The following is a 17,526-nucleotide window of genomic DNA, read 5'->3' as shown; positions in this document are numbered from 1 at the left end:
GTGCCAATAGTGGGTGCGTGGTACTGGGACTGTACCAGCACTCGGTGCATGGTGCTGGTTATCAATAGTGAGAGCACGATGCTTGTCCTGTGCGCCAATATTTGACACTGGGCGCTGGTGCAGGGTGCGAGTACTGGGTGCAGGGTGCTGGTACTGGGTCCCAGCGCTGGTTCTGTGATGCCGGTGCTGGGCACAGCAGTGGGTGCCTGGTGCTGGCGCAGGGGGCAGGGGGCCGGGGCCGTGGGTGGTGCGGGTGGGTGTCTGTGTGCGCCGTGAGGAAGTGCCAGGGCTGCAATCGCTTTCGGAAGTGGCCGGCGGGGCCGGGCCGGAGCCTGCGCAGTGCCGCCGCCGCCGCTCGGCTCCCGCTGCCGCTCCCTCTCCCTCCGGTGCCCAGCCCGGCGGCAGCGCAGCGGCGGCGGCCGGGGGCGGCGGCGGCGGCGCGGATGCCCGGCCCGTGAGTACCCCCGCGCCCCGGCCAGGGGCTGCCGCGGATGGGGGGGACGCGCGCCCATCGCCCCCTCCCTCGCCCGGTGCCCAGCCCAGCCTCGCTCCCCCGGCGGACCCCGCTTTGCCCACCCTCTCTTCCTCCCCCAGCCCCTCTGCACGCTCCCCCTGCATGGACGCCTGCCCCGGACATCCTCCCTCCTGCACGGCTCCCCCCACACGCGCCGAGCCCCGCGGAGGATGGAGAGCCCTGCCCGTGCCTGTCTGTCTATCCGTGCGTCCGTGTGTCCGGCTGCTGCCTGTCACCGACCCCATGTGCGAGCGCTGGGGCGGGGGGATGCTCCGTGGGGACCGGCTGGCGGGGCGGGGGGACCCCGAGCACCGAGCAGGGAGGGGGAACTCCCCGCCGCATCCCCCCAGGGGAGGGCAGGGCTCCTGCCAGGAGGAGGAGGAGGAGAAGGAGGAGGATGGAGAGGGGGAAGGAGGGGGGCACCCTCCAGCCGCAGGGCCGGCTGCACCGGGGTTTGCCCAGCCCGGGGCGGGGGTTGCAGGGAGGATCCCCCCTCCGGGGGCCTCCCCGGCTCTTCTGCACCCACAGGTGGGTGCCAGGGCGGCGCCGGAGCATCCGCGCAGCGGCTCGGCCGGGCAGAGCTCCCTGCCCGTGCAGCTCCCCGGGCACCGTGCGAAGGGTGCTGAGCCTCGCCAGGGCGGTGGGCAGCCCTGACCCGGCCCGCCGGGGCTCGGGGAGCACCGGGGCTCGGGAAGGTTGCCTGAGGTCAGGGCAGCCTCGAGCTCCGGTCGCCGCGGGGATCTCCAGCAGCGGCACGGCCAAGGGTTGGCTGAGGGACCTGCCTCGGTGGTGTCGAGGACGCGGCTGTCCCCCGAAGGGACGTGACATGCGTCGGTCGCCCAACACGAGCCCATCACGTGGGCGGCGTCGCGGGATGCCGCCACTTGGCTCTGCGACTCCGTGGCCAAGGGATGGAGAGGGCCAGCGTGGCCACTGCACCGTGTGCAGGTCACCGCACCGTGTGCAGGTCACCGCACCGTGCGCGGGTCACCGTGCCATGTGTGGGTCACCGTGCCATGTGCGGGTCACCGTGCCATGTGCGGGTCACCGCGCCATGCGTGGGTCACCATGCCATGTGCGGGTCACCGTGCCATGTGCGGGTCACCGTGCCATGTGTGGGCCGCAGCGCCGTGTGCGGGTCACCGTGCTGTGTGGGTCACGGTGGCATGTACAGGTCACTGTGCCATGTGAGGGTCACCGCGCCGTGTGCGGGTCATGGTGCCGTGTGCAGGTCAAGGTGCCACGTGTGGGTCACTGCATGTCCCCGGGCACCGAGAGGTTCCCTGGGAATCTCCTCTCCCCGTCGCTTCCATGAGGCTCCTCTGGCACGGATCCATGGCCTTATTTAAGAAACTAAACAAAACGTGTTAAGCGAGTGGGAGGGATTCCCCTGCTGCGAGGGGAGTTCGTTCCCCTCTGGATGCATCTCCATTCCCGTCGGTGGAGATGCTCATCCTGTGTCACGCTGGATGAGTGGAGCCGTGGCATTTGCTGGCCTGGTGCACATCGTTTTCTTTGGGAGAACGGTCACCCCAGTGGGCACATATTTCAGAGTATCTCCCAAGGGAGAGCGCCACATCAGACTTCCCTACAAGGATTTTAGCTGCTCCGCGTCAGCCCTGCCCCACAAATGACTCAAGCCACTGATCAAAATACAGTCATGTTCTTCAGCAATTAAACAACCTCCACCTCACAGGACTGTAGTGGAGAAGCAGGAGTTTAGTGACACGAATATATCTCAGTCAGGGTGCAGGCACCCATTTTGATATTATTATTTTAAAAAAAGAAGGAACTGAAGGCAGATAAATAATTCAAATGAAACCCAGAAAGAGTAAGGGAGAAAAATACCTTGGCAGGGTAGCTGGTTCTGAGTCTGCCCAGGTGCTGGAGCAGCCCATCTCGGCCATCTCCTGAAGTGCATCCTCTCCCATCTTGGCTGAGCTTCAGTTCTAGTCTTTGCTTTTAGGCTGGACCTGGCTTTCAGCTGGGCTGATGCGAAGTGAGTGGGTGAGCTCAGTGCTCAGAGCTCTTCCCTGTGAGCAACAGGTCAGGAGTAGCAAAGCAGCCGCTGTGTCACTCCTCGAGCTCTGCATGAGCTTGAGCTGCTGGGGCTTTTCCTCTTTTTTTTTCCCCCAAATTTTTATCCTCTGGATAAAAGAATTTTGGAAAGCTCAGGAGGAGGTAAGAGCCACTCTGCCTTTCCCCCCCCAACTCCTCCTGCTCCTTGCATCAGTTTTGTGCACCAACCCCTGGCCATGCCTGAGCACCCCAAAAAAGAACAGGCAGGGCACAGCAAGGCCAGCAGGCATCCCCACTGCCATGCCAAACTCAGGGCTCAGCAATGTGGGCTCTTGCCTGGAATAACAGCAGGTTCTGAGTGATCTGGTGCCCACGGCCTTCGCCCAAGACTTCCTATTGCTCAGTTCCTTATTCATCTGCACATCCCTCTCTGCATTTCCATTACAGAAGCTGTTCAGAGAGGGGGGGGGGGGATTTAATCCAGCTGTTTTTATACATTATTTCATGGTTGTCACTTATTTTGGGGAGAAGAAAAGATCCTGGACCTTATCAGCAATTTTTTTTTGCATCCCCCCCCATGTGTTACAATCTGGATTTCTCCTGTGGGGAGGACAGGATAGGGAAGTGTCCGACATTTTCCATGGTGTGAGAGGGGAAGGAGCTGAACTCGCAGGGACTCCAAACACCCTGTCACAGACTGGGAAGCAGCTCTGTGGTGTCATCACTGCCCCAGCTCTGGCAGCTCAGGGAACGGGCATCCAGCCCCAGGCATCTCCCTATTCACGGCCCATCCTGCACCAGCACCACTCGAGCCTCCTCCAGCTCATTCCCATCACTGCTGGGCTCAGCCAGCCCGTTTCCTTTCCCAGCTGCCACTCCATGGGTTGCCCCGTGCAGCACAGGGAGGGTGACCTGCAGAAAATCCTGAATCCTCACTGCCGTGGCCATCCGATGGCTGTGATGGTGACTCTGGTAACACCACTGGCCAGCTCTCCCCTCTGCTCCCACGGGTTTCAGGACATCCAGAACTTCTCACAGGGATCAAACAACTTAAATCCAGCTGTGCATGCTCTGCAGGAGCCGTTGGCTGTGCTGGTTCACAAGCCCTGGGGTGAGTTCCCTGTGCAGCTACCCAGCCTTCCTCAGGACCTGGGGCACAGGAGCTGGTGGCTCTGGGGTAAAACTAGTGAAGGCAGAATCCTGGCTCCATCCAGATCCCAAGGACCATGTAAAACAAGGCAGCAACCCCAGAGTTTTGATCAACCTTTCACCCTTCTGCAAAAGCGCTCCCTGGGAGCATGGAGAATTATTTTATTTCTGTTATTTTTGGCTGGAAATCCACTGGGTTCCTTTTTCAGAGTGGACCAGTAACAGAAACCTCCTGCCTGTGATTTTTCCCCTCCCCAGACACTGTGCAGGGCATGGAGGGTGATGCCTCAGCTCATCCCATCATCTCCTCTGGGTCCATGGGACCTCAGTCATTCTGGGTGAGTGTACCAGGAGACACAGGGAGTGCTCTGCCACTCACCCATCCTGCAAAACCTCCTGCCCTTGGCCATTTCGTGAGAGCAAAATTTAACCAGAAGAAGGGTGGAGCAGCAATGAAAACAACAACAAAGTTCTTTGGGGTTCAGCTTCACCATTCATCTTAGACATGGAAAAAAGGGGGTTTCCTGACAGCAGGAAAATGTATGGTCGAGTTTTAGAACAAGCCGCCCTTCCAGTTCTCCAACCACTTGGAACCAGCCTCAGTTGACCTTTTGAGGGCTCTTTGCTCCAGCTGTGGAGACACGCTGGGCTTGGGGGCACAGGTTTACCACACTCCACACTCACTTGTCAGCACTTGCCCACTCTGGAGGCAGAAATGCTGCAAAGCCTCCAGGGCAACAACAGGATGGGCACGGAGCGGAGCTCGTGGCATTCCTGTGCACAGTTGTGGCTCTGGGTGCAGGGGACAGGCTGTGGCTGCACTGACAGCCCACTCCCAGTGCTGGAAGCACTGCTGGTTCAGCCTAAAGGGGCTCAGCAAAAGGGTTTGGGGCAAGGGTTTGGGTTTTCCAGTTGCTCCCCCTCCTGCAGGTTTGAACCCAAGCAGGGCTGTAGCTTCCTCGACAGAAGGCGAATGCCCAAGCAGCGTTCCAGGGCAAAGGGCAGGGGAAGAACAAACAGGTACATATTGGCATTAGTAGGCAGAAAGTTTCAAGGTAGACTGGAAAAAACCCAACAAAAACCAGGGGAAGATGCTGCCTGAGAGCTTGGTGTGGGTTTCATCAGGAAGAGAGAGCTGGCAAAGCAGATTTGGGGCCGCAGAAATGTATTGCTGTGACAGCAGCTTGTGTCCTCTGATGGGACCTGCACCCTGCAGCATCCCAGGGGCTCAGCAAAGGGTGTCACCATGACCTGTCAAATCAGGGTCTCACTGAGGGCCCCTGCAAGGCCCACCCCCACCATCTGAGCCAGAATGCCTGCAATGGGCACCCACCACGGCCAGGGTCCTGCACCCCGGCTGTGCCGTGTCTGGCAGCAGGGGCATGCAGCAGCTGCTCTGCCAGACAGTGTCCCAGGGCCACCTCTGTGGCATGGGGCCACACAGGGTGACAGTGCTTCCTTCCTCCCCACACTGCCAGCTCCTCCCTGGGGTGATGGAGCTGAACCCTGCCATCAATCTTCCCCTTTGGCTGGGCTTTAAATCACCAGGGCAGCTGGATTAAGAGGACACAAAATGCTCACCCTGATCCCTTCTGGTGGCTGGGGCATGACAGAGCCTCACTGCTGCCCTGGCACCATGACCATACCACAGGGGTCACCTGTGACCCTTGGGATTCTCCAGAACTCGGGCAGGGCATTGGGTCACCAGATGCCCCTTTCCCTGGATGTTTGCCTGCAGGATGAGTCCTGGGGGCTCATTCCCAGTCCCTCTGTTCCAATGCAGGACCAAAGTCTGATGTGGGAGGAAGTTTTGCTGGTAGAAGTGACAGCCCGGCTCTGAAAGCTGTAGTCAAGGGACCTGGTGCTGGGGACATGTCCCAACCCTGGTACATGTCCCCACCAGCACAAAGTGACGTCTGCCTGAAGCCAGGCCTCCAAAGGCATCTGTCAGGGCTGGCAGCGTGCAGGCAGCAGCACCCACAGCTGAATAAACCATGGTGGGCACATGCCCCTGGGTCCAGCATTTGGGACGTGCTCCCCTTGTCCCCAGCTGTCCCCATCTGCTGGTGTGGCCCTGGCCTGGCTGGTCCCACCACTGGTTGAGCCAGGCTCAGCCCTGCCCTGACCACATCAATGCCACCTGGGGCCACGCTTTGAGCGGGAAGTGTGGCTGGAGAGCAGGGCCAGACCTGTCCTCAGCGTGGTCACACTCACCTCCTGCCCGTGCCAGCACAGGCTCCCAAACCTCCTCCTGCACCTCCTGGTGCCTCCCATGCAGGGCTCTGCATGCAGCCAGTGGGGTTTGGTCTTGTACTGGGACTGAGGAAAAAATCATCCCTCAGTTGTGTTGGGAGCTCTCAGGGCTGTGCTAAGCCAGCCCTTTGATCCAGCTTTGCCCTGTGATGCAGTGTTCTTCCTTTCCATCCCAGTCCTGCCTTGGTTCTCTGTCTGGTTCCTCATTTCCTTGAAAGATGCCACTCTTCATCCCTCAGATTACCACTGTCCTGTGGTCCCAGGGGCCTGGCAGCTTGCTATGAACAAGGAGCACCCCACCACCTGCCCAGCTCAGCTCTTACCCTGGCCATGCCGGTGCTATATCCCTCCCTTTCCTCTGATCTTCCTTCCCATCAACCACCAGGCTCCTCCATCCGTTTAGCCCCCGCTGGGTATTGATCACTGATCTGTCTGCTCCTTTCCCACCAATCATTACCCAAGGCGGAACAGGCACCTGCCCTAACACCACAATACCTCTAGTACTAGAAACATCATTGTCAGGGCTTGCCTTACTAAATCCCCCAGCTGGGGGGGATGGCATGGGGCTATTTTTATGTTATAAAATATTTAACTCTGTTTCAGTGCAAAAGCTGGGGTCAGGGGAGTGGGTGCTGGCAGTGCTGTGCCTGTCGTGCTGCCCAGCGGTGCCAGGACAGAGCCATGGGTCTGTTCTCATCTTCCCAGCAGGTGCTGGAGAGGTTCATGTGTCCTTTTGGGAGGGCTTATGGTGGGATTTAGCTTGGAGGATGCTCAAGCAGAAGTACACTGGGAGAAGAGGATATGGCTGGTCTGGAGAAGGACCCCAGCATCATCCTCATCTTGGCAGGAGAGGTGCTGTCAGCTCTCGTGGTGTTAAGGACTGGGGAGGCGTTCAGACGCACTGAAGCACCTCACAGTTCCCATCAGCAGGATTTGGCTTTCCAGCCTCTGGGAACGGCAGAGAAATCATGGCAGGGCAGAGGATGTCCCCAAAGGTACCCACTGGCCACCGCTACCTCAGCCACATGTGTGGGCACATCTGCAGCGTTATCAGTGCTGTGGGCTCTTTATCAGTGCCGTGGGCTCGCAGGGCAGCGATGACACGGTAGGGTGCAGCCACATCCTCACCCCAGCAGAGCCCACCCAGCCACTGCCAGGGATCACTGGCACCTCTGTGCTGGTAGGATAGGGGTCAGCCCAGCCCCATCCCGCAGAGCCCAGGGGCTCAAGCCCTCAACCTCTTTAATCTTTTTCTAAAAGATTGCTAAGGGGGCTGGATTGAAAACCGAGTCTAAAAATAACTCCTAAAACTTCCTGTGCTGCTGGCAGGTGGCTGGGACAGGCTGCGGGGGCGGGAGGCAGCTGTGGGGCTCGGCGGCGCTGCCTCAGCTGTTACCGTGGGGTAACCCCGGCAGAGGGGTCCCGGGGGGTGCCAGCCCCCTGCCGCCCACCCCAGCTGCCTGCTGGGCTGCCTCGCCCCTGGTTGCACTCAGTGGCTGGTTCCAGCCAAATTTGGCAGAGATCAGAGGTGCTGGGACCTCCTGGGAAAATGCCAGGGAGGGGGTGGGGAAGCTGCAGGCTGTGCTGAGCCTTATTAGACACTGGAGAATCCAGCGGCACGCGGGCAGCCAGGGCTGCCAAGCTCTCCTTGTGCTGATCCAGCGTGGCTGGTCTAGCAGGTGATGGGTGTTTGCAGCTCCTCCAAGGCATGGAGAGGGCTCAGATCCGGTGCTGCTCCTGGCTGAGGCATCACTGGGCTATGACAGGGACTTGGACAGGGACGGTGTCTCTGTTGTCACTGGGGGTTTGTTTGTTGTCCCCACCCAAATGATCCCTGCAGGGTTCTGTGATGAGCAGTAAAGCTGCTGTCCTGGTTTTGACACATAAAATACGAAGGGAAGGTCTTTTCCTGGGGTGGAGAGTGGCAAGAGGTGGCCAGAGAACAAAAATACTCTCGGTGCCTGTGAGCTGGGGGTGCCGGAGGCCGTGGGAGCGTGGCTGCATCCTGACAGCCCCAGCTCTCGCCCTGCCTTGTAGCAGCAAAGGGAATCCTGGAAAACCATCTGGGGAATAAATGAGGTTCAGGTGCCCAGAGAAGCGGAGCCCGGCTGAGCCCCTGGAGCGCCAGGGGGTGACGGCAGAGGATGGAGCTGCCGAGGCCGGTGGTGGCTTTTGGGTGACGGGAAGGTTTCCATCCGGGTGGCGTGGCGCTGGGGACAGCAGCAGCACAACTGCGCTGGGTTTTGGGTGCCGGGTGTGCGGGCTCGGGAGGAGAGGAGATGATAACTCGGGTCCCGGGGAAGGCGAGGGAAGCGGCGGCGCTGAGCCGGGCGCTGGGATGAGCTGATAACAGGCACGTGGTGCTGCCCCAGGGGAGCGGGGCTGGGTGCCAACATCCCCTCCTCCCTTTCTCCCCTCGCTGCCCTTTTTCACCTGCGGTGAGACCGTGCCACTGAGGGGCAGCCGCCAGCAGAGACCACAAGCGGTGTTGGTCGCTTGTGGGCTGGAGTCTCCTCTGCCCACAGCAGTGCCGAGGGTGAATTTAATCAAAAAAACGGAGGTTGGCAGCTGATTTCCCTCTCTTTCTCTCTCTCTTCTGTTTCTTTTTTTTTTTTTTTTTTTCCTGAAGAGGAAAAAAAAAAAAACAAACAACTTTGTTTGTGAGTCACTCTTGGCCGAGGGAGCAGGGCTGCGCTCTGTGCATCAGGCTGCCGCATCCCACCTCGCACGGACGATGCTGCCGGGAGGCACCGCCGGCGGCTCTGACTCAGCCCACCCTCAGCACAGCCCCTTTCCCGCACTGCCCACCTCGCTGCCGGTGTCTGTGCCCTGCGGGCAGTGCTGGAAGCCCGGGGACATCGGAAGCACAGTGTGGCAGAAAGCACTGTCGCTTTGAAGTGGCCTCGGCTGGTCACCGAGGACCTCGGTGCAACCTGCACGCACCGTGGGGACATATCCTGTCTGTCACTCTCGGCAGAGCCACTTCCTCGGCCACGGGGTTGTTCCAGCACCAGCGTGCCCGGGCTATTTCCGAGAAGCTGCCATCAGTGCCAGTCCTGCCTGGGGAGCCCCATCTCGGTAGCCTTCGTGCTGCCGGATCCAGCCCTCCTGGGAGGCAGGAGGCTGACCTGGCTCAGCCCCTCGATGGGGCAGCTGGCCCCATGATGGAGCAGCAAGGAGAGCGTCTGGGCCGGGCTGGGGCTTTCCCAAAAAAGGCCTGAACTCTTCAGTTGAGTTTGCCACTTCCCTTACCACTCCCTTTCCTGTGAGAGGATGTGTTCAGCCGCTTTTCTTTTCTCTTTCTTTCTTCTTTTCTCCCCCACCTCCCTGCCCGCAGACCGGCGGTCCTGGCGATGCCGCGCACCCCCTGAGCCAGCCGGGGTCACCCTGGCTGGTGCCATGGCCAGGCTGCAGGTATGGACACAGCACAAGAGCTGCTCCCACACCCCCCAGTCCTCCCAGCACCCACGGCACAGGGTCAGTGGGCACATCAGGGGGCAGCACAGGTTGTGCTGGGAGTACCCCTGAACTGAGGTGGGTGCTGATTTGTGCCCCGTGTTGCAGAACGGGGGGAGGTTGCTTTGCCCAGGGTGAGCAGGGCAAAAGGAACTTCATATGCAGGTGTATGGGATGGGGCCAACATCTCAGCAAGGCCTGCTAGAAGGGGAGATTCCCCTTTGAAAGTGATTTTGGGGAGAGCTCGTCTTGTCCGGTTGCATGGAGGGTCCCCACTCCATTTGGCAAGAGGACAGTGTGGTGCCAGACATCATGGGGACATCACAGGCATGTGATGCCACCTGGCACAGCCCAGGGACACCCGGCACATGGGGACTCCCAGACTCATAGGGGCCTTAGGGAGCTCAGGGAGGGTGGCTTCTGGAGCTCTCTTCTCTCTGTGGGGAAATGTCCCCTTTTTGTCATCCTTCCTCTTTCTGCAGCCTCAAGCGCACGCCCTCGCCTTCCCTCTGGCACTTCCCTATCCGCCAGCCCCAGCAGCCCCGTGGGGAGGCCTGGCACTGGGGCAGCTGGTGACAGCCCCACGGCACCCAGCCCCTGCCAGCGTGGGGAGGTGGGGGTGGCAGGGGCATTAAAGGGTACTGGAAATCATTCCTGCAAACCCAGACCATGATGGCAGTGCTTTTCGGTGTCCATCAGAGTGTGCTGGCATTGCCTTTTGGTGCCAATCCAGATATGCTGGCATTGGCTTTTGGTGCCAACCCAGATGTGCTGGCATTGCCTTTTGGTGCCAGCAAGGATCACACCAGCATCACCTCTTGGTGCCATCAGACAAGGTCCCTGTGGTCCCTGTGCAGGCCCACAGTTCCTTTCTCCCTGTTCCCCATGGCACAGCACACTCCTCCAGAATGGCCCTGGGTGTGTCCCACATCACCCAGGGCGGGCAGCGACCTGATCCTGCTCCTGGCCAGGTGCTGAGCGCACCCTCTGGCATGGGAAGGGGATGCTCCTGCCAGGGGATGCCACTCCCTCCTGCTGTGTTGGCTCAGCCACTTGCAGGTCAGCTCTGGCCAACGAGCGAAATACCTGGATGTCCCCGCAGAGCAAAGCCACACACTGTCCCCACATCCCAGTCCCTCAGTCACTCCCAGTCCAACCGTTCCATAGCCCAGGGCTGTGGCAGAGCCAGGCTGAGCTGGGAGGGAGCTGGGTTTTCCCAGTGTTCAGGTTGTCCTGCTCACCCCATTCCCACAGCCTCGCCCCCAGTTCCCGTTGGCGCCGCACCCCCGGCAGTGCTGGGTGCCATGGGATGAGCAATGGAAAGAAGGGTGCTGGGAGTGGAAGGTGGTTTGGGCCAGGGGAGGCAAAGGAAAGGGAAAAAGTGGGGGGTTAAGTGGACCCAAAGGCAGCACGATGCGAGAGAGAGCAGAGCTGCTGCTGAACCGGGTGACAAGGTCACAGCCATCCTGCCAGCACTTGGGGCTATAAATAGGGACAATTGGGAGTGAAACACAGACTCTCTCCTTTTTCGTTCCTGTGGGAGCACTGGGACTGTGGGAGGGTTTGTGAGGGCCCAGGAAAGCACTGCTGGGTGATGGCTGTGCTGGAAAGAGGGTGGGGCTCTACCCCCAGGGTTCATGGAGGGCTCTGGGGACAGCTGTGTCCCCAGCTGCATCCCACAGCCTTGCTCTGTCCCCTTGCTGAGTAACAGCAAAACTCAGACCCGAGACGCTGAGGCCTGGGGCTGCTCAAGGTGGGGATGCTGAGGCTGAGATGTCCAGGGGCTCTCCCTGCCTGCTGCCTCTGCTCCCATTCCTTCCTTCTGGCAGGGGAGGGACCAGGATTGCTGCCCATCACCCTTGGCAAGGCACAGGGAGGTAGAGCCAGCTGTGGCTTGACATAACCACTGCCCATGCTGAGCCCAGCATCTCTCCTACCCAGGAGCATCCCTGCTCCAGGCTGAACCAGTGGTGTTGGCAAGGACAGGCAGGTGGCATGGGACAAGGTTTGTGAAAACTCACCACCACCACCATTTCCTTCCACTCACGTAATGCCGTGGAGCAGCTCCGACTTCCCCATGCCATGCCTGAAGACACCAGGGATTTCAGCCACACTTCCTCATGGCACAGGGCATGGCCGGGGTGTGTAGGGCCAGCATTGAGCCTCTCATCCTGCCAAGCCCCACTGCTGCCTGCAGTGAGCCCCACAGTGTCCCCAAAGTGTGGGATGGGATCCCAGGCAAAGCAGGGGGCTGGCAAAGCATGTCCCAGTGCATATCCTCTTCTACTTTCCTTCTCACTTCCTTTTCTTGCACTTTCTGCCTGCTGCCCTGCCCTCACTTGCACTTGCCCAGGGCTTTCCCCAGCACTAAGCAGCCCCCGGAGCCACTCGAAGCTGGGGATTCTGTGCAGTAACATGGTGCCACTCCTCTCCCTCCCCACAGGCTCCATCCAGGAGGTGGCAGGGACATTAGCCAGGGGGTCTCACAGCTCACCCGCGGGCTGGGAGAGGCTGAGAGCGACAGAACAGCCCCTGAAGCACGACCCAACGCCGTCCACCGTGTATGAGGCTGGGACACAGGTGAGGAGTGACCAGCCGGGGGCCAGGGTGGCAAGCAGGAGCCAAAACTAAATTACAGCAAGTCACTGCACGGGGGCTGCTCCTCTATCTCTGTGTGCTTGCACAAGATGGGGTTTGATCACTGGCAGCTCCCTGACCCTCTCCACCCTCCTGCCTTCCAGTACGCAGGACCCGCGTCCGCAGAGTCACTCCTTCCGATGTCCCGGCATGAGACTTCTCCGACAACGGTGCAACCCGCCAGCAACCACCGCCCCAACGCCTGCTGCTTCTGCTGGTGCTGCTGCTGCAGCTGCTCCTGGTACGTCCCACTGCCCAGCTGGCCCTGGCTCCTGCAGGCTCAGTGAGCATCACCCACCCACCTTGTCACCCCGTAGGCAGGGCAGGTCATAGAGTTCTGGGTGCACTGTGGCTGCTGCTCCTGAGCCAAATCTCTTGGAATACACAGAGCAGAAAGCAGCAGTGGGACTCCCCAGTGCTGCCCTGATGGTCTCCAGGGAAGGATGGCCCCGGTCCATATGAGCCCTCCGGGAAGCTCTGCCTTGGAGCAGTGGGCACAGAGTCCAGCCCTGCCCTCCCAACGCTGCCCAAAGCCAAGGATGGAACCAGCTGCTTGCCTCCATCTGCATCTCCTGTCCTTACTGAGGATCTCCAGCTCCTTATTCTCTGGATAGCCCAGATTTTGGAGAGCCCATCTGCTCTTCCTCCTCAGCATCTGCTTATTCAGAGATTGCTGATGACTCCAGCTTTGCAGCAGCTTTGGTCTTTACAGCCACCAAGAGCTTGGAGGAGTAAAAAACCCTGGAGCTGAGCCCCATGCATCTCCCTGCTAGACACTGCCCTAGGCTTGGTGGCATTTGCTGTGTCTCTCCTTCATCTCTGCAAGAGCCTGAGAGCAGAGATGGAGCAGAAATCCCAGAGATGGGACAGCTGTCCCTCCTGTATCCTGTTCCTGGAGCAAGCAGTGCTGGTTGCTGAGTGGGGCTCAGGCATGGCAGGCAGTGAGCCCTGGGGGTGGCACAGGCAGAGACATGCCCACAGCTTCACCCAGCCCAGCTGCCCACGCTGGGGCAGAGGTTTGCACAGCTCCTGTGCGAGCAGTGAGGGACGGTGTCGCAAGCAGGAAGGGCTGCGGTCACTGCTGGGCACCGGAATTCACGGGCCCAGGGGAAGTTGGCTGATGGCTGCTCTCCACTTGTGCCACCAGCACCCCCAGGGACAAGGGGACACAGGGACAGGGAACACCACATCCCCAAGCCCCAGCACCTTTATCCCACTGTCTGCCTCCAGGCCAGACCGGTGCTGGCACATCACCAATAAACACTTGTTTATTTCTTGGTGATTATTCATGACACAACAGCTCACAATTGTTGTGAACACATCAGCTTCGCCTTGGGCTGATCCAGCACTGACCTCTGCCGGCTGCTGTGACCACTCCGGCTCAGCTCAGTCCTGGCACATGGCCCTGGCACATGGCCCTGGCACACAGCCCGAGTGGTGGAGCAGCCCCTGAGCACAGGGACACGCTCACATGGTGACAGCAAAACTGCATGAGGGAACCAGGGCGCCACCAGGGCAGTGGGTGAGAGGAAGGCATGGGTGGGGGGTGCTGGTGCCCATGGAGGAGATTCAGTGGTCAGGGGTCAAGGTGGGGTCTGCATGTGTCCCCAGTGCCCCTGACTACCTTTCTGTCTCCCTGTTAGGAACGAGGACCGAGAGCGAGCATGGAGGGCATCCCGGGAGACCAAACTGGAGAGCATCCCAAACTGTGAAGCGTGGTGAGTGGAGGGGCAGTGCAGTGGGCTGGGGACAAGCACAGCATGGCACTGGGCCCTCTGCCACTCTCCATGGCAGACAGGACTATGTTGTGCCCTTGGAGTACACAGCAGGCAGAGGGTCAGGACACCAGGGCTCAGGGGTTCCTGGTGTCCAGCCAGCAGCTCATCCCCAGTTCTCACCAAGAAACAGGGAATCTGGAGCCACAGGCTGAATCCTACTGTGATTCTGCTCTCAGGCCCATTGCAAAGGGAAACTGAGGCATGGAAGAATCTCAGCAGATTTCGGACCTCATTCTGCCATTTAAACCCACTGCCAAGAGCATCTTGCAGCCACAGGGAGAGGAGGGGACAGGCCATTCCCGGGAGTTTCAGCACTGAAGTGGAAGCAGTAGCAGTGTCCACTCAGGGAGGAGTGGGATGGGCCAGCTCCCCACTCCAGGAATGCTTGGCACCAAGCACTGACAAGTGTGACACACCCAGCCATGGGGGCTCTGTGCAGTGCCTGGAACAGCTGTGTTAGGGTTAGATGTGCTAATTAGCCATGGATAATGAGTGTACCTGGCCTGCTTGAGCAGGTACTGAGCATTTGCTGGGAAACAGCCTCCCTCCCTCCTCCTCCTCCTCCTCCACCCCCACCCCCACCCCCTTCTCTCCTCTCCCAGCTGAGAGGGGTGATGGACCCATGTGTGTCTCTCTTGGCTCAGAGCTGCCTCTCCACCAAAGGGCTTTTCCTCCTGTTGGGATTTGTGCAGAGCCAGCACCAAAATACATCCCAGTTTGGGAAATCCAGCCCAAAGCAAGGCCATGCTCCAGCCTGGCTGAGCAGAGCCAGGACAGACCCCAGGAGTGACCTCTGAAAGCTCCGCACCACCGGAGCCTGAGCAGGAACAGCCTCGTCATGAGCATGGGGGACACGGTTGGGCACAGTTCCTCTGGGATGGGACCAGGGATGAGCAGGAGGGACACGGTGGGATCCCTGGCTGGCTGTAACACCATCCCCTTGCCTTTCCATGGACCTGTCAGTGCCAAACCCACGCCAGAGGAGGTGCAGGGCTGGGCACAGTCCTTCGACAAGCTGATGAAAAGCCCGGCGGGGCGCAACGTCTTCCGGGAGTTTTTGCGGACTGAGTACAGCGAGGAGAACATGCTCTTCTGGCTGGCATGTGAGGAGCTCAAAACCGAGTGCAACAAGCACACCATCGACGAGAAGGCCAGGATGATCTACGAGGACTACATCTCCATTCTCTCTCCCAAGGAGGTAGGAGGCAGAGCCTTTGAGGGGAGGGCTCAGGCTAAAATGGGGAGGGCTCTTGGGGAGAGAGCTCACTTCCAACTGCTGCCAGAGCCCTATGACAGTTTGGGGATGAGTTTGGCAGGGTAACGGCGGTGGGAAGGGGATATCCAGCCCCCCAAAACCCCCGGGACGCTGCTGGCAGTGGGACCGCGGGCCGGGTTGTGCTGCGGGGCCAAGACCTCACGAGGGCACCAGCGGACCGAGAAAATGCTGCATCCCGACCTGCAGCATCCCCGGAGTGGGGGTACCTAGGGCGGGACCATCCGAACCCACCTCCCTGTGCCCAGCTGGGGTACCCAGAGAGAGCCCCACTCCTCCCTACAACCCTCCCCAACCACCAGGGCATCCAGTGCTGGGATGAAGCACACTGTTGCCTCTCCACATCTGCTGCTGCATTGTTACCCAATTTCCCTTGAGAGGGGGTGCAGGAATGGGTGCTGGGCCGGGGGCTTGTCCTTGGGTGTCCCCCAGCCCCCACTTGCTCTCCGTGCCCCCAGGTGAGCCTGGACTCGCGGGTGCGGGAGGTCATCAACCGGAAGATGCAGGAGCCGTCCTCGCACACCTTCGACGACGCGCAGCTCCAGATCTACACGCTGATGCACAGAGACTCCTATCCCCGCTTCCTGAACTCTGCCATTTACAAATCGCTGCTCCAGACCATCTCCCACTCCTCCTCGGAGTCCTAAGGGCACCCACTAGCCGTGGGGACACCAGTGGGGACATAGTGGTCAGGGGCAGTCGGTGCCTCCTCCCCTCTGCTGCCCACCTTGCCAGACCTCACCAAGTTTTTAGCTTTTTACCTATGAACTGTCACCCCGGTGTCTGGGCCACACTCCAGGACTGTCCCCAGGACACAGCCTGGGCCAGTTCATACTACTGATTCTCTGCCCCATCCCCAGCACTGGCCAGAGGGAGCTGGGGGAGCACAGGACAGCGCCCGGGCCCGGCTCCCCCCACACCCTGTTTGGAAGAGGTCACTTTATCCCATCTCCACCACACCTGGGGACACGGCACGTCCCCGTTTGCCACCTGAGACCCAGTTGGGGACTGGGTTGGGGGTTTTTTGAGGTGGGGGGGAAGTCAACTGTTGTTGGTTTGGGTTTTTGGTTGTTTTTTTTTTTTAATTTTAAATGCTCTTTTGGTTGGCTTTTACTGGGGGACTTGAGGTGTGGGAGGGGGGGTTGACGAGCATCTCTGTACATATAAAAACTTGTCAGGTTTACCTTGTTCCAGCTGTTTGAGGTGGCCCAAAGGGCAGGGGGGTGGTGCTAGAGGCTGGTTTTATTCCCAATAGGGCAGAGGGCAGAGCTCTGAGGTGCTATAAGGGACCATGAGGATGTGCTGGGGGGGTGAGCAGGAGATGTCTTACAGCTGCCTCCCCTGCCAGTCCCCGTGACACATCAGCACTGCTTCAGCCCCAGGACACCACACATGGTCACCCCAAACCCAGAGCATCCTCCATCCTTGGTTCATGGACCTCAGAGAGGGGTTTCACTTGTGCAGGCGTTGTTTGCCCTCCTGCAGAACCCACAGGCACCAGGACGCCTGCATGAGAGAGCTCCCAGCTGGCCCAGACCTGCTGTGCCAGCAGGGAGAAGCCCAGGGGTCTGCCCTGACCCCTGGAGCAGGGACCTGGGCTCCACACAGGATGGGAAGTGTCACAGGGAGGATACTGAATTCCCATGTTTTTGCACAGCACAAGGAATGATTTACTGAAGGCAACAGGATCCAGGATTAAAACATGTCTGTCCCTGCCCTTCACACAGAAACAAAGCCAACAGAGGGTTTTTGCTGCCAGTCTTTGCTTTTCCTGATCCACCACAGCAGTTTCTTATTTATCCATCCCTTCCCCTCCTCTCTTCAACCCTTCCAAAAGAAAAGAAGTGCTTTTTATTGAACATATTTTTTAAACAAACCAATTCTTTCAGCTTTTTTTTTTTTGTTTTTGTTTCCTTCCTTCCTCATGGCATGACTGTGTGGAAATTCATGTCAGTAAATTTAGTTTTCTTTGCCAAGCTGGAAATACAGTTCAAGAAAATGTATTTTTGAGAGAGACCAGCAATGGTTTATTAGGAATGTCGGTATTGTTATTATTGGCAGGTTTTCTCCCAGTCTGCAACCTTACAGCATCCCCACCCTGCACAGGGGAAGTTTTAGTTCTGGGTTTATTCTGTAAGGGAAATACTCTCAAATGTGGCCCCAGCCTGAGGGTTGGAGGCTTAACATCCCTGAAGCTGTTCAAGAGCATGGCAGCAGGTCAGAACCCTTGCACACACTACAGAGGTCTCAGCACAGGAAAGACACCCCCCCCCTTCCACGAGATAATCTAGTTTTTCTCTTGCTCTTACTCCTTTTTAAACACCTTACAAGCAAATTTTTATTTCTGAAACACCTTCTTATGCAGTGTGCTTCCCCTCCCTGGCTCTCCATGGTGTTATCCCAGAAAATGGAACTGTAAAATGACATGGTACTTCTCCCAAACTCCT

The 17,526-nt window shown here is 59.0% G+C and overlaps 1 protein-coding gene across 2 annotated transcripts; it reads left to right on the top strand.

The window, feature by feature from the left end:
* Nucleotides 1-360: 360 nt before the first annotated feature.
* Nucleotides 361-15,816, top strand: RGS19 (regulator of G protein signaling 19). Of its 2 annotated transcripts, XM_053992837.1 has the most exons (7): nt 440-454; nt 9,273-9,349; nt 11,835-11,971; nt 12,133-12,269; nt 13,672-13,746; nt 14,770-15,004; nt 15,538-15,816. In XM_053992837.1, exons 4-7 carry the CDS (start codon nt 12,169-12,171, stop codon nt 15,724-15,726), a joined length of 600 nt encoding a protein of 199 aa, XP_053848812.1. In that variant the 5' UTR covers nt 440-454; nt 9,273-9,349; nt 11,835-11,971; nt 12,133-12,168; the 3' UTR covers nt 15,727-15,816. The 2 variants fall into 2 exon arrangements, with proteins under 2 accessions (XP_053848813.1, XP_053848812.1); XM_053992838.1 differs by lacking the exon at nt 9,273-9,349 and having other exon boundaries at nt 361-454.
* The last annotated feature ends 1,710 nt before the right edge of the window (nt 15,817-17,526 follow it).

The sequence above is a fragment of the Vidua macroura genome, chromosome 17, assembly GCF_024509145.1.
Source record: "Vidua macroura isolate BioBank_ID:100142 chromosome 17, ASM2450914v1, whole genome shotgun sequence".
NCBI classification, from domain to species: domain Eukaryota; kingdom Metazoa; phylum Chordata; class Aves; order Passeriformes; family Viduidae; genus Vidua; species Vidua macroura.
This window is presented reverse-complemented; position numbering and strand designations above follow the sequence as displayed.